The 13,458-nt window shown below is 40.9% G+C and overlaps 1 protein-coding gene across 1 annotated transcript in view; it reads right to left on the bottom strand.

Annotated features, from left to right (window-relative positions):
* The window catches only part of LOC100598080 (POTE ankyrin domain family member B2), a 36,792-nt gene extending 34,438 nt beyond the window's left edge, over positions 1–2,354 (bottom strand). The window contains 1 exon segment of the mRNA XM_030812517.1: positions 1,945–2,354. Within this exon segment, the coding sequence (XP_030668377.1) occupies positions 1,945–2,354 (410 nt within the window).
* Between the last annotated feature and the right edge of the window lie 11,104 nt (positions 2,355–13,458).

Raw genomic sequence — 13,458 nt, 5'->3', positions numbered from 1 at the left:
TTTCAGTATAATGGAATAGATGGGTAAAAGGCATACACATTTTAAAAATGTGGTTCTTACCATCAAAGTGTCTATTTGAAAAGTCGCGGCAACTTAAACTTTCAGCAAGTATATAAGTACCACTGTTCTTCACCCTCACAAAGTTTGTGGACAGAAAACAGTATTTCATTCCTTTATATTTATTTATTCATTTTTATTTTTTATTTATTTATTTTTTTGAGATGGAGTCTCATTCCATCACCCAGGCTGAAGTGTAGGGGTGCAATCTCAGCTCACTGCAACCTCTGCCTCCCTGATTCAAGCAATTCTCCTGCCTCAGCCTCCTGAGTAGCTGGGATTACAGGTGCACACCACCATGCCCAGCTAATTCTTTGTATTTTTAGTAGAAACAGGGTTTCACCATGCTGGCCAGGCTAGTCTCAAACTCCTGACCTCATGATCCACCTGCCTTGGCCTCCCAAAGTGCTGGGATTACAGGCATAAGCCACCGTGGCTGGCCTTTCATTCCTCTTCTAACTTAAATAGAAAACAGTCTTTCATTCCTCTTCTAACTTAAATTCCTTCTCTTACCAGGAACACCATGTTTTCCTATGTGCACAGGTCACTGGTAGATATGCAAAAAGGTACCTTGCCCAATTTTAAATTGAGTTTATTTTATTATATCTGCATATATATGCCAGTTTCAGTGGCTCATGCCTGTAATCTCAGCACTTTGAGAGGCTGAGGCAGGTGGATCACAAGGACAGGAGTTCAAGACCAGCCTGGCAAAGATGGCGAAATCTCATCTTTATGAAAAATACAAAAAATTAGCCGGGCGTGGTGGTGGGCGCCTGTAATCCCAGCTACTCGGTAGGCTGAGGCAGAGAATTGCTTGAACCGGGAACCAGAGGTTATAGTGAGCTGATATTGCGCCACTGCACTCCAGCCTGGGCAACGGAGTGAGAGTCTGTCTCAGAAAAATAAATAAATAAATAAATATTTGCACATATAAATAGGCATTTGTGTTTTCTTCTGGTACTTTTCTCCTTTTGTATATTTAAAGTTTTTAATCTATACTCCAGGAACTTATTTTTGTGACATAAAAATCTAGGTAGTTTTCTCCAAACAGCTTGCATTTAATTTATGAATAATTCATCTTGTTTTACCAATATGAAACATCACCATTATCAAGAGCTAAATTCTTACATATATTTGGGTATTTCTGGACTTCCTATTCTGTTCTACTTTATGTCTTCTCAGCTGTTAGTAAACAATTTGTGGAAATAGCACATGCACATTTTGATATCTGGAAAAGCAAGTCTTTTTCCATTCTGTTACAAAAAATTAATTTATCACAATGATAAAATACATCATGTGCAATTTAAAGACACTAAGACTTTGCTATTTTTATTTGGCTTATGTAAAAGTGATAAACACAAAAGAGCTCACATCTTAATGAAAATGAACCTTCCTATTCAAAGACACAAACCATCTTCCCATTTCAGTTTCCTTTTAAGGTTACTCAGTAAAGAACATATTTACATAGGGTACATCGATATAAAATCTATATTGGATTTTATTTGAAAAATAGCCCAGAAGATGATATATTATGGGACTTAGTTCTCAATATAAACCTTTCTATAATATATAGAACATTCTTTTAAAATGTGTACATTAAAAATAATCTGCTGCATTGACTTAATTTTGCTAGTTAAATCACTTTAAAACAGTCTCTTAAGTGTTCTATAAGGGAAATTATAATTGGATTGGAAATCAGCTAAAGTTTTGTTTTTGTGTTGCTGTTTATAAAGGGACCTGGGCCCTGACCTCTCTGAGGTTTCCACACCCAGGGTGGTGTGGGGCCTGCGGAGGAAAAGAAAGCCAGGCTCATCCCTCCCCGCACCAGGAGGGTTTGTCCCCATCATCCCCCCATGTCCCGCCTCCTCCCAGCCCAGGCCTGGTTACCTCTTTTGCTTGTCCCTCTTGTTCATGTCAGTGTCCCTGAGCATGACGATGAGATCCTTTCTGGGGACTTTACCCCACCAGGCAGCTCTGTGGAGCTTGTCCAGATCTTCTTGACGGACGTGGTACCTCGGCTCCATGAAGGCGCTGTCGTCGTAGACTCCCCAAGCGCCCACGTTGCTCTTCCCGCTCCCCCTGCAGCAGGGGAAGCAGTGACAGCACCACTTCGCCATCTTGCTCCTGAGCGTCTTCACAGCGGAGTTGCCCTGGTCTCCAGAAGCGCCCACGTTGCTCTTGCCGCTCCCCCTGCAGCAGGGGAAGCAGTGGCAGCACCACTTGCCCATCTTGCTCCTGAGATCAAATGGCTTCTTCGCAGCAGAGGCAGTGGGCATTGAACAAACCTCAGCCACCATCTGCTTTTAACAGCCAGGGGAGGCCGGTAGTAGCGAGCAGATCGCGTCTACCAAGCAGTTTCACCAACTAGCAGGAAACTCTGGGTTTCCAGTCTGTTTGAAGAGAAAGGTCAATCCCAGCCAAAACCTGCCAACCCCAGCAAGGGAGCCCAACCCACCCCACCCAGGGAAAACCCACACCCACCCGGGGAAAGCCCACGCCCACGCCCACACCCACCCCCAGGAAAGGCCAAGCCCCCCCTCCCAAGGAAACACCCAGCCCAGTCAACAGAATGCCAAACCCAGCAGAGAAAAGGTCAAGCCCAGCAAAGGAATGCGAGGGAGGAAACGCCAATCCAAGCAAGAAACACCAGGCAAAGCGACTAACGCCAAGCCAAGGAGGAATGCCAAGCCAAGCAAGGAACGCCAAGCCAAGCAAGGAATGCAAAGCGAAGCCTAGCCGTTACAGGTAAGCCAAGCTGTTATGCGTGTGCGGCACGCGCGTGCGGCGGGCGCGCCTCAGATGGCGTCATTGCACGTGGCACAGGAAGTGGCCGATGTGTGCAATCCGCGTGCACAAGTCTTGGCGCCACAAATGTCAATGACAGCCTTGCGTTACTAGCAAAGTTCTTGAGAGCTGGCCAAGTTTTCTGGCCATTGAGGAGAAGCCTGTGGTGGGAAAAAGCCTCTTGAAGCAGGACTGGGGCTAGAGCGCCCGGAACTTGAGGATGCTGACAGCCTCCTCTAAAGAAAGTCCCCAAGACACTAGTGGTGGTGCTGTTGCGGGTGGCCACCACTGCAGCTCAGAGCTCGGATTGGCGGAGCTGGATGCAAATGGCCTCAAAATCTCCGCGCACAAGACGCCCACGGAGCCCAGGGCCTGCCTGAGGCGCCTTCCACACCTGCTCCTCCTTGGTCCACACCTAGAACACAGGGCCATCATCAACGGGGCACTTGGGGCCACAGAATCGGGGCTGGGCTGCTAGCTCCTGCTCTGGTGCCCCCTGCCTGGTGTCCAAACCAGGGCCAACAGCTGTGGGGCTTCTGGCCCGGGGTGCTTTGCTTCACTGGCATACAGTAGGGTTGAGGTGCAGGCCGCTGTCTCCAGGCCTGCAAGAGGGGTCTTGGAGGAGCACCTACCACTGATGGGGAGATGCAGGAAGGCACCCCCACATGCAGATCCTGGGAACAGGACACTGCCAGCACCAGGGAGCCAGTTCGGAGCCTCCCTGGCAGCCTCTGAGCTGGACCCAGGCAGTGGCACCTCGACCCTCCTGCTGGGACCCTCCTGCTGTGCAGGCTTATGCAGCCAGGCTCCAGGCTGCTTCATCCATGCCGCGGGTGCTTTGGTGTGGGAGGAAAAATGCATTCTGGCCGGGCACTGTGGCTCACGCCTGTAATCCTAGCACTTTGGGAGGCCGAGGCGGGCAGATCATGAGGTCAGGAGATAAAGACCATCCTGGCTAACACGGTGAAACCTTATCTCTACTAAAAATACAAAATACTAGCCAGTGCGGTTGTGGGCGCCTGTAGTCCCAGCTACTAGGGAGGCAGGAGAATGGCGTGAACCCGGGAGGCGGGGCTTGCAGTGAGCCGAGATCACATCACTGCAGCCTGGGCGACAAAGCAAGACTCTGTAAAAAAAGAAAGAGAAAGAGACAAAGATAGAGACAGAGAGACAGACAGAGAGAAAGAGAGAAAAATGGATTCTAAGCCTGGGACACCAACCTGCTCTTGCCAACAAAAGCAGAGGGGAAGCCAATTACAAGTGCAAAAAAAAGTTTTTATTTCAGTGGGATGAATGCCTAGGTGTGCAGTCACTGGAGTAAAACTTCACTGGGACATGCTGTGTAATTCTTTGTGTACATTGCTGAGTTCTACTGCTAATGTTGTTAAGAATTAGTGTATCCATGTTCAAGAGAATTACTGGACTATAATTTACCTTTTTGTACTGTTTATTTTTATATCAGAGTAATGTTAGCTTCATAAAATGAATTGGGAAAGATTCTCTATTTTCAGAAAAGATTGTGTGTATTGGTGTCAATTCTTTAAGCAGTACATAAAATTCTTTAGTAAAACCATTTTGTCCTGGAGATTTCTTCTTCAGGAGTCTTTAAAATTAGAAATTAAATGTCCTTACATTTTAGGGCTATTAAATTATCTATTTTAGATTGGGTGAGTTTTGTGGTAGTTTCTGTTTTTCATGAAATTGGCCCATTTTCCCCAAGTTGTCTAATGTATGTGAGTGGAGGTGTTCATGACATTCATTTATTATCATTTTCATGTCTTCAAGGTCTGTAAGGATAGCCCATTTCATTCATGAAACCGGTAATTTATGACATCCCTTTTTTCTTTATCATTATTAGTTAAGGTTTGTCAATTTTATTGAAATTTCAAAGAACCAGCTTTATTTCTTTGCTTTTCTTTGTTGTTTTATTTTGGCTGTTTCATTTATTTCTGCTCTTATCCTTATTATATTCTCTCTTGTATTTGTTTTGGTTTTATTTTGCTACTATTTTTTACTTTCTTGATGTGATAGCTTGAATTTTTATTTGAGGAATTTCTACTTTTCTATTGTATACATTTAGTGAAATACATTTTCCTCTCAGCACTGACGTTAACTGTATTAATTCAAGTTTGATATGTTGTATTTTTATTTTTATTCAGTTTAATATATTTGTTTCCCTTGAGACGTTCTCTTTGGAAGTGTGCTCGCTGTTTAGCACTATTCACAATAACAAAGACATGGAATCAACCTAAATGCCCATCAGTAGTAGACTGGATGAAGAAAATGCGGTACCCATACAACATGGAATACTATGCAGCCATAAAAACGAAGGAGATCATGTCCATTGCAGGGACATGGATGGAACAGGAAGCCATTATCCTCAGGAAACTAATGCAGAGACAGAAAGCCAAACATCTAATGTTCTCACTTATAAGTAGGAGCTGAACAATGAGAACACATGGACACAGGGAAGGAAACAACACACACTGGGGCCTGTGGATAGGGGAGGGAGAGGGAGAGCATCAGGAAAAATCTCTAATGCATGCTGGGCTTAAACCGAGGTGATGGGTTGATAGGTAGGGAAAACCACCATGGCACAAATTTCCCTATGTAACAAACCTGCACATCCTTCACATCTACCCCAGAACTTAAATGAAAATGTAAAAAAAAGAACTGAAAAAGTGTGCTGTTTATTTTTCAAGTATTTAAGATTCTGCTGTTATCTTACTTTTTTATTTTTAATTTCATGCTATTTTGGCTGGAGGATACATTCTACATGATTTCAGTTTTTTTTAAATTCTTAATGTTTGTTAAAATCCAGGATACAGTCCATTTTGGTTTATGTTCTGTGGGTACCTAAATGTTCTGCTGTATTCTGCTGCTAGGGGGTGGAGCCCTTTTTTTTTTTTTTTTTCCTGAGGCAGAGTCTCGCCCTTTTGTCCAGGCTGGAGTGCAATGGCACAATCTCGGCTTACTGCAACCTTTGCCTCCTGGGTTCAAGCAATTCTCCTGCCTCAACCTCCCGAGTAGCTGGGATTACAGGCACGCACCACCACACCCGGCTAATTCTAGTGTGTGTGTGTTTGTGTGTGTGTGTGTGTGTGTGTGTGACAGAGTCTCACTCTTGTTGCCCAGACTAGAGTGCAATGGCGTGATCTCAGCTCACTGCAGCCTCCACTTCCCAGGTTCAAACAATTCTGCCTCAGCCTCCCGAGTAGTTGGGATTACAGGCATGCACCACCATGCCGGGCTAATTTTGTATTTTTAGTAGAGACTGAGTTTCTCCATGTTGAGGCTGGTCTCAAACTCCTGACCTCAGGTGATCCACCCGCCTCAGCCTCCCAAAGTGCTGGGATTACAGGCATGAGCCACCAGGCCCGGCCTTAATTCTAGTATTTTTAGTAGAGATGGGGTTTTGCCATGTTGGCCAGGCTGGTCAACTCCTGACCTCAGGTGATCCACCCACCTTGGCCTCCCAAAATGCTGGGATTACAGGTGTGAGCCACCGTGCCCAACCAGCGGTGGAGCACTTTATAAATGCCAGTAAGATGCTGTTGCTTGATGGTGTTGTTGAGTTTTTTATATATATATAACATTGATAGTATTTAGGTCTAGTTTTTCTACCAATTATTGAAAGATGCTTGTTGAAGTCTCCAATTACAATTGTTGATTTGTCTATTTATTCTTTCAGTTCTATCAGATTTTGCTTCACATATTTTGTAGCTCTGTTATTGATTGCATATACATTTAAGATTGCCAAATCTTTTTCATGAACTGACTCTTTTTTTCTTACGTGATGCCCTTCTCTGTCTCTCCCAATTGTCTTTGCTCTGAAATTAATTTTAGCTGGTATCGAGATAACACTCCTGCCCTCTTTTATTAATGTTTACATAACATACCATTTTTCCTCCTTTTACTTTCAACCGATCTATATTATTACTATTGTGTGCTAGTGTAGACTCTCATTTCTTCATCTTATGAATTTTAAAGAAAACTCCTAAGACTGGTTATAAATAGCAAAATAGACCAAATGGCAATAACCACCTACCCACTAAATCTTGTCATGTGATATTCCTGTATATCATACTTGCACCTTCTCTGTTCAATGACTGTGACCCACTTCAAAGAATTTGGCAGGTTCAGCACAGTTTCTTATATACATAACTAATTGTCCAACCTTTCTCAAATTTCCAGTCAAATCTTAGCTCTATTTACAAAACATACATTTTGGATAGCAAACTAAAATTTATTTTTTTACTAAACTCCGTATCAATTCCTCTCTAAGAGCCACTGTAACTCTTTCTTTCCTGGTATCCAAAAGACACAACCTTGGCCGGCTCTGAATAACATTTGCTTGTACATGTTGATAGGCCCACTAAACTATGCAATTATGACAGAATAATATTAAAAAGCTTAGAATTAATCTGTTTTGAAGCCCAAGATTATATGAAAAATATAGAATATTTACCAATTAACTTTGTGTTAGGCACTTCACACATTTCTCATATTCCCATTTAATCCTTGTAATCACACAAATGATATTCTGTGGTAGGCATCATCTTCTCTTCTTCACAGCTGAAAAGCTGAACTCAATATCAGGTAGCTGGAATTAAGCTGCGCTTTTACTGACACTCACCTTTGTGCCAGTCTTTGAGAGGCTGAATATCTGACTAAAATGTTCACACTTCTCTGAATCCGCTCCACGTGTAGTGTCTTTCTACTATGGCTTGGTGACCTAGGTTTAATCCTGGGGCTTGCTTTGACAAGTGGAACTTCAGCTGGCATTACACAAGCAAAGGCTTAAATGGAGTTTGCATAATTAGACTTGATTTGTGCCTCTTTCACTACCCCGAGACAAACATATCTCAGCTAGTCTCTTGGTTCCAGGAAGATGAAAAGATGAGAACCGAAAGGAAAGGATAGAGTACTATCCATGATGTACTGTAGTAACACACCAGTATACTTCTCAGTATATAAACGTCAAAAAGAAGTGTTTTGACTCCCTCCTCTCTGTATGCCCTGCTGGAAGGGGTAAAATATAACAGGCAAGACTCACTCGTGCAGTTAAAGTAACCATGGAAATTTTAAACGTTCCATCATGGATTGACAAAATTTTGGCCCATAAGCCAAATCTAGACTGCTGCCACTTTTTATTAAGTTTCACTGAAGAAGACAGCCATATCTCTCATTACATATTGCCTATTGCTGCTTTTGCTCCACAGTAGCAGAGGTGAGCAGTTGAGAGCGACATTACGGCACATAAAACTTAAATTACGGTGGTGGCTGCTTTCCTCCTCTCTATTTGCTTGTCCTTTATCTGTTTTCTTTTTTCTATTTATTTATTTATTTATTTATTTATTTATTTATTTATTTTTGAGATGGAGTCTGTCTCTGTGGCCCAGGCTGGAGTGCAGTGGCACTATCTTTGTTCACTACAAGCTCTGCCTCCCGGGCTCAGGCCATTCTCCTGTCTCAGCCTCCCGAGTAGCTGGGACTACAGGCACCCGGCACCACACCTGACTAATTTTTTGTATTTTTAGTAGACACGGGGGTTTCACTGTGTTAGCCAGGATGGTCTCGATCTCCTGACCCCGTGATCCACCCACCTTGGCCTCCCAAAGTGCTGGGATTTCTAGATGGAAATCTGAACCAAGAGAAATGGGACACTCTGGGAATGTAGCCAGGCCCAGATATATTTTCTATAAAACATCGTGTGTGTGTGTGTTTAAAAGGTATCAGTCAGATATTGCCCCAATAATATGTATGCTTGGATCAAGCACAAAGTGTAGACATAACTGCAAGGCATAGGCTGTCTGACCATATTTCAGAGCACTCTAAATTATTTATTTGTTGTGTGCATCCTCCAGCCCTGACAAATCCCCAAGGATGAAATAAATACTATACTCCTCTCCACTTCAAAGTTCCTCTCAGTTTTACTGTTCAAATTACAGTGGTGGCTGCTTTCTCCCTCTCTATTTGCTTGTCCTTTATCTTTTTCTTTTTTCTTTCTTTCTTTTTTTTTTTTTTTTTTGAGACCGAGTCTCTCTCTGTCACCCAGACTGGAGTGCAGTGGTGCGATCTCAGCTCACCGAAACCTCTGCCTCCCGGGTTCACCCCATTCTCCTGCCTCAGCCTCCCTCCAGTAGCTGGGACTACAGGTGCCTGCCACCATGCCTGGCTAATGTTTTGTGTTTTTAGTAGAGACGGGGTTTAGTAGACATGGGGTTTCACCATGTTAGCCAGGATGGTCTAGATCTCATGACCTCGTGATCCACCCACCTCCCTCCCAAAGTTCTGGGATTATAGGCGTGAGCCACTGCTCCCGGCCTTGTCCTTTGTCTGTTTTCACACTCCTCCTGGCTGTGTAATCACTCATTCTCTCTCATTTATCACAGCCTTTCCCAGTCCTGACTACACTATCTCCCCATTTTTGTCATGGTGCACTGGTACCTTACAAATACAATTAAATCTCTAATGATATTGCAGCTTTTGCCCAAGGCATCCCAGCTTCAAGGTTGAAAGATTTCTGACATTACCTCCAATATCAGTTCTTTCCCATTTATCGGCAGTGTCCGGAGTAATGCAGTAGTGTTGCGTTATTTAAAGGAAGCATCTAGTAATACTGCTGTTTTTGCCAGTCTGACACTGAATCAGGAGTCTAATGCCCGCTCATGTTTTAAGAACCATTTATCACCCATGTCCTCCCAAAGCAGCCAGCTGTCTGAGCCAAGCCTTATTTGCATTTCATCAACCACAGGCTCTCTTTCCCCATCTCACTCTCATGTCTTTGTATCACAGCTTTAATTTTTTAAAGCACACTTTTCAAAGAAAGAGCTTAGCTAAAATTACTATGCTCCATAGAAAGTTGATTTCAATACCACACACAAGTCTCCATACTGATTGTGGCCAAAATGAGTAACACAGACTGTGCCTTGAATTTGTTCTCTCTCTTGGTCAGGTGATGGAGAGATGGGGAGAGCTGTAACCACTTACCTCACTCCCAAAATTGGTACAGAAATTTTATTGATATTTGCATTTGATAGTAAATATAAAAATTCAATTTCATTTTCTGATTATGAAAACAATTTATTACAGTAACAATGAAATATATTGGATTTCATTTCATAATTCATTTTGCACTTGGCCCTCTGTTCTTCCTACTCTCTCCAATCCCACATTATATAACTTCCCTACCCACCAAAGCTCTTTAGACATATCCTGACAATGGCACATTTCCCAAACCAATGGAAAATGAACTAATGCAACTGTGCAATTTGAAGCTATTTCAAAATAAGTTCAGCATTGATTTTCATAATTTCAAAATCTGTGTAATTAATGTAAACATTTTCTTTTTTGCGTATGTCTTTAATATATCCCCCTTTTCTATCTATTGATCCAAATTTTAATACCTCGAGAAAATTTAGCTTTTTCGTTCCAAGGCAAAAGTAATACTTCTCCCTTTCTTTGAATCATTTTTACAGTAACCAGCTTTTCAGGAAGCTTATGCAGAATGTGTGTGTATGTGTGTGTGTTGGGGGGGTTGTTGGTTGAGGTTGTGTGTATGGAGAGTAGGGAGGAGGAGATTATGTTAACTCACTGTGCCATAGACTTGTCCAATCTCAATGTTTGGCTTAAACCAAATCCCTGGAGGTAATATTTTAGGGTCAGTCAACCCCTTTGATGTTCTTGCTTTTAAACCCAGATGGTCAGCAACAGTGGACACCTGTCTCCCACTGAGGCCATTTGATAAAGGTCACTTAACAGTTTTTCCTGATAATACCCTTCAGTCACCATGGGGTTGGTTTCAGATTCCAGTCAGTGACCTAGAAACTTGGAAGCTCTATATCCATAACTAATCCTTTGGGATTTCTGGTCCTCAATAGGTCATTATTTCAACAAGTTTCTTTTTGAAAAGTAAATGACCTTTTGGAATTTTTATTAAATTGAATGGGAAAATAAGAATTTTGTATGTATTAAATCTAGTTTACATCTCAAGCACATTTTAAGATGAATGTCACTTAAATTTTAATCAACCACGTATCATTTAGAGCACAAGAACAAATACTTTCTAGTAAACTGTGTATAAAGAGGTTTTAATTTAATTATTAAGATAAGTGTAATTTATTGTTACATATTTGATAATCTTCCTAATCCATTGTCAAAACACCTTACTGTTCAGAGCTGCAAAATTGCTTCAGTAAGAAAAGTTATGTTCTAAAATCCCTTTTAATGCAGTCAGGATACTATAAATTATTGCATAAACACTGTACACTTATTTTCCACTGACTTGAAAATGCCATATTGGTAATTCTGAATGAACATTCATTTTTCAAACAGTAAACTGGTTTTCTGTAGCTTGTATGCTGTCATATATTCACAAGGATTCATAAAAGAAATATTCAGTCTTTTACATTGTTTCATATCTCTTAATGCCTTTATTTTCTCTTTGTTTTCCTTCAGATTTATGAACTAAAACGTTAATGCTTGAAGCTGAAACTGTTTCCCTCAGCTTTTGTACATGTAAATCTCTTTTCATATTACAACTCTTCTTGCCATGTTCAAGGTTATTAAAATATGTTCACATTTTTGTAGATGGATTGTTGTGCGAGTAACATTTTTGTAAACACTTTTCCTTTGACTACCTTAATTTGCTTTCGTATTTTTTTCATAATCCTTACAATATCATGAATTTTGAAAACATGGAATAAGGGCTTCTGACATTAAGAAGAACGAGTTTAATGAAATCAGCTAATTTGGTTTCTGAGTATATTTTGCCACGCTTTAGCAAAACCATCATAAAATTGTGATAGAAGATGTCTGTTAGTTGTATGGGTAGATTGTTTTAAACACTGGCTAGGTATGCATAAATAGTCAGTTTTTTTTTTTTTTGAGACAGAGTCTCGCTCTGTCACCCAGGCTGGAGTGCAGTGGTGTGATCATGGCTCACTGCAAGCTCTGCTTCCTGGGTTCATGCCATTCTCCTTCCTCAGCCTCCTGAGTAGCTGGGACTACAGGCACCCACCACCATGCCTGGCTACTTTTTTGTATTTTTAGTACAGTCAGGGTTTCACTGTGTTAACCATGATGGTCTCAATCTCCTGATCTGGTGATCCACCCACCTCAGCCCCCCAAAGTGCTGGGATTTGTGAGCCACTGCACCCAGCCTATATAGTCATTTTTTAAGATAGACTTTTAATTTTAGAATAGCTTTAGATTGCTAGAAAATTGACTATAACACAGAGTGTTCTCCCATACCCCACACTCAGTTTCCTCTCTCAGTAACTTCTTGTACTGGTATGGCAACTTTTTTGAAACTAACAAACCAATATTGCTACATGATATTAAATTAAAGTCCATACATTGTTTAGATTTCCTTGTTATCAAATGTTATGAAGCCATTTTGATAGGAGAAAAATTTATAGTATATATGTACAGATTGACCATCTCCAAAGAAAGAGGAAAGGTAAATAATAAGAGACTCTGATGTTTTGCTATAATTTTTGCAATAACAGTTTTAAATCATGGCATTTTCCAAAATTTATTAGCTATGTAATCATAGTCAAGTTACTTTTCCTCTTTAAGCCCTACTTCCTTTATGTAAAAGTGAGCAAAACAATAGTATCTTTCTCACAGATTGGCTATGAGCATTAAATAAAATTTTGCAGATAAAGTTCTTAGTAAAGTCTGGAACATAGTTCTCAATAAATGTTGGCTATTTTTGCTATTATTACTAAATTTAAAGGCTGAAGAGCAAGCTGACTGATAGTATTCAGAATTACTCATAGAATGTTTATATTGGCTCAGACTGATGAGTATCACAGAGCCAATATTCACATTATCTCCAGGTACAATTTGCCCTATGAGACACCAGATATAGTAAGTAGCCCATCAGGTATCCAGCAGTAAAAACTAAATTAGAGGAAGGAAGTCCTGTCCCAACAGGTTTGACATATTGTGGCTGAATTTTTAGGTTTTAGTGAAAATAATAATGATGGCTTGATCTTCAAAGTTTTTTTTACCATTTCCCAAATAGCTGGGGATTATCCTAGTGTAACCACTTAAAACTCTGATGAAATGTGGAAATAATTTCTTTCTCTAACTGATACTTTGTGAGTGCAACTATTTTGCATTGTGCAGAGAGAAAAAAATATATTCCAGGCATTCGCCAAATCAAAAGTGCATGAACAAGTCTCTAAATTTCTTCCTGTCCTCAGATTTGCACCATAAAGTTTCAGACTAAATAAAACATTGTTTTTTCACTAATTTTCTTTGAGGAAATATAAGAGAAAAAAAGAAAGAAACAAGTGTTTTGAAGGGTAGAATTTTGGCAATTATATGAGATTGTAAAATCTGAATGTGGATTAGCTTCAACCCATCAAAGATTCAAGAACAGCTACAGTTCTAAGAATGAGCCAAAAAAAAAAAAAGCTATGCATTGAGGGGAGGGAATTAGGAAGGGAATTTATAGCCATTCAGATATTTTCCCAACACTAAGCCTTCACGAATTTTGCATTGGAAAGAAAGATTTATAAATTAAGAAACTCAGTATCCAGTCCACCCTGTGATAAATGCTGCAATGTGCCTGAGCATTCCTATTTGAGTATGGCTTTGTGCTTT

The sequence above is a fragment of the Nomascus leucogenys genome, chromosome 5 (genome assembly GCF_006542625.1).
Source record: "Nomascus leucogenys isolate Asia chromosome 5, Asia_NLE_v1, whole genome shotgun sequence".
NCBI lineage: Eukaryota > Metazoa > Chordata > Mammalia > Primates > Hylobatidae > Nomascus > Nomascus leucogenys.
Note: the sequence above shows the minus strand (reverse complement) of the source record. Positions and strands in the feature narration are given on the sequence as shown.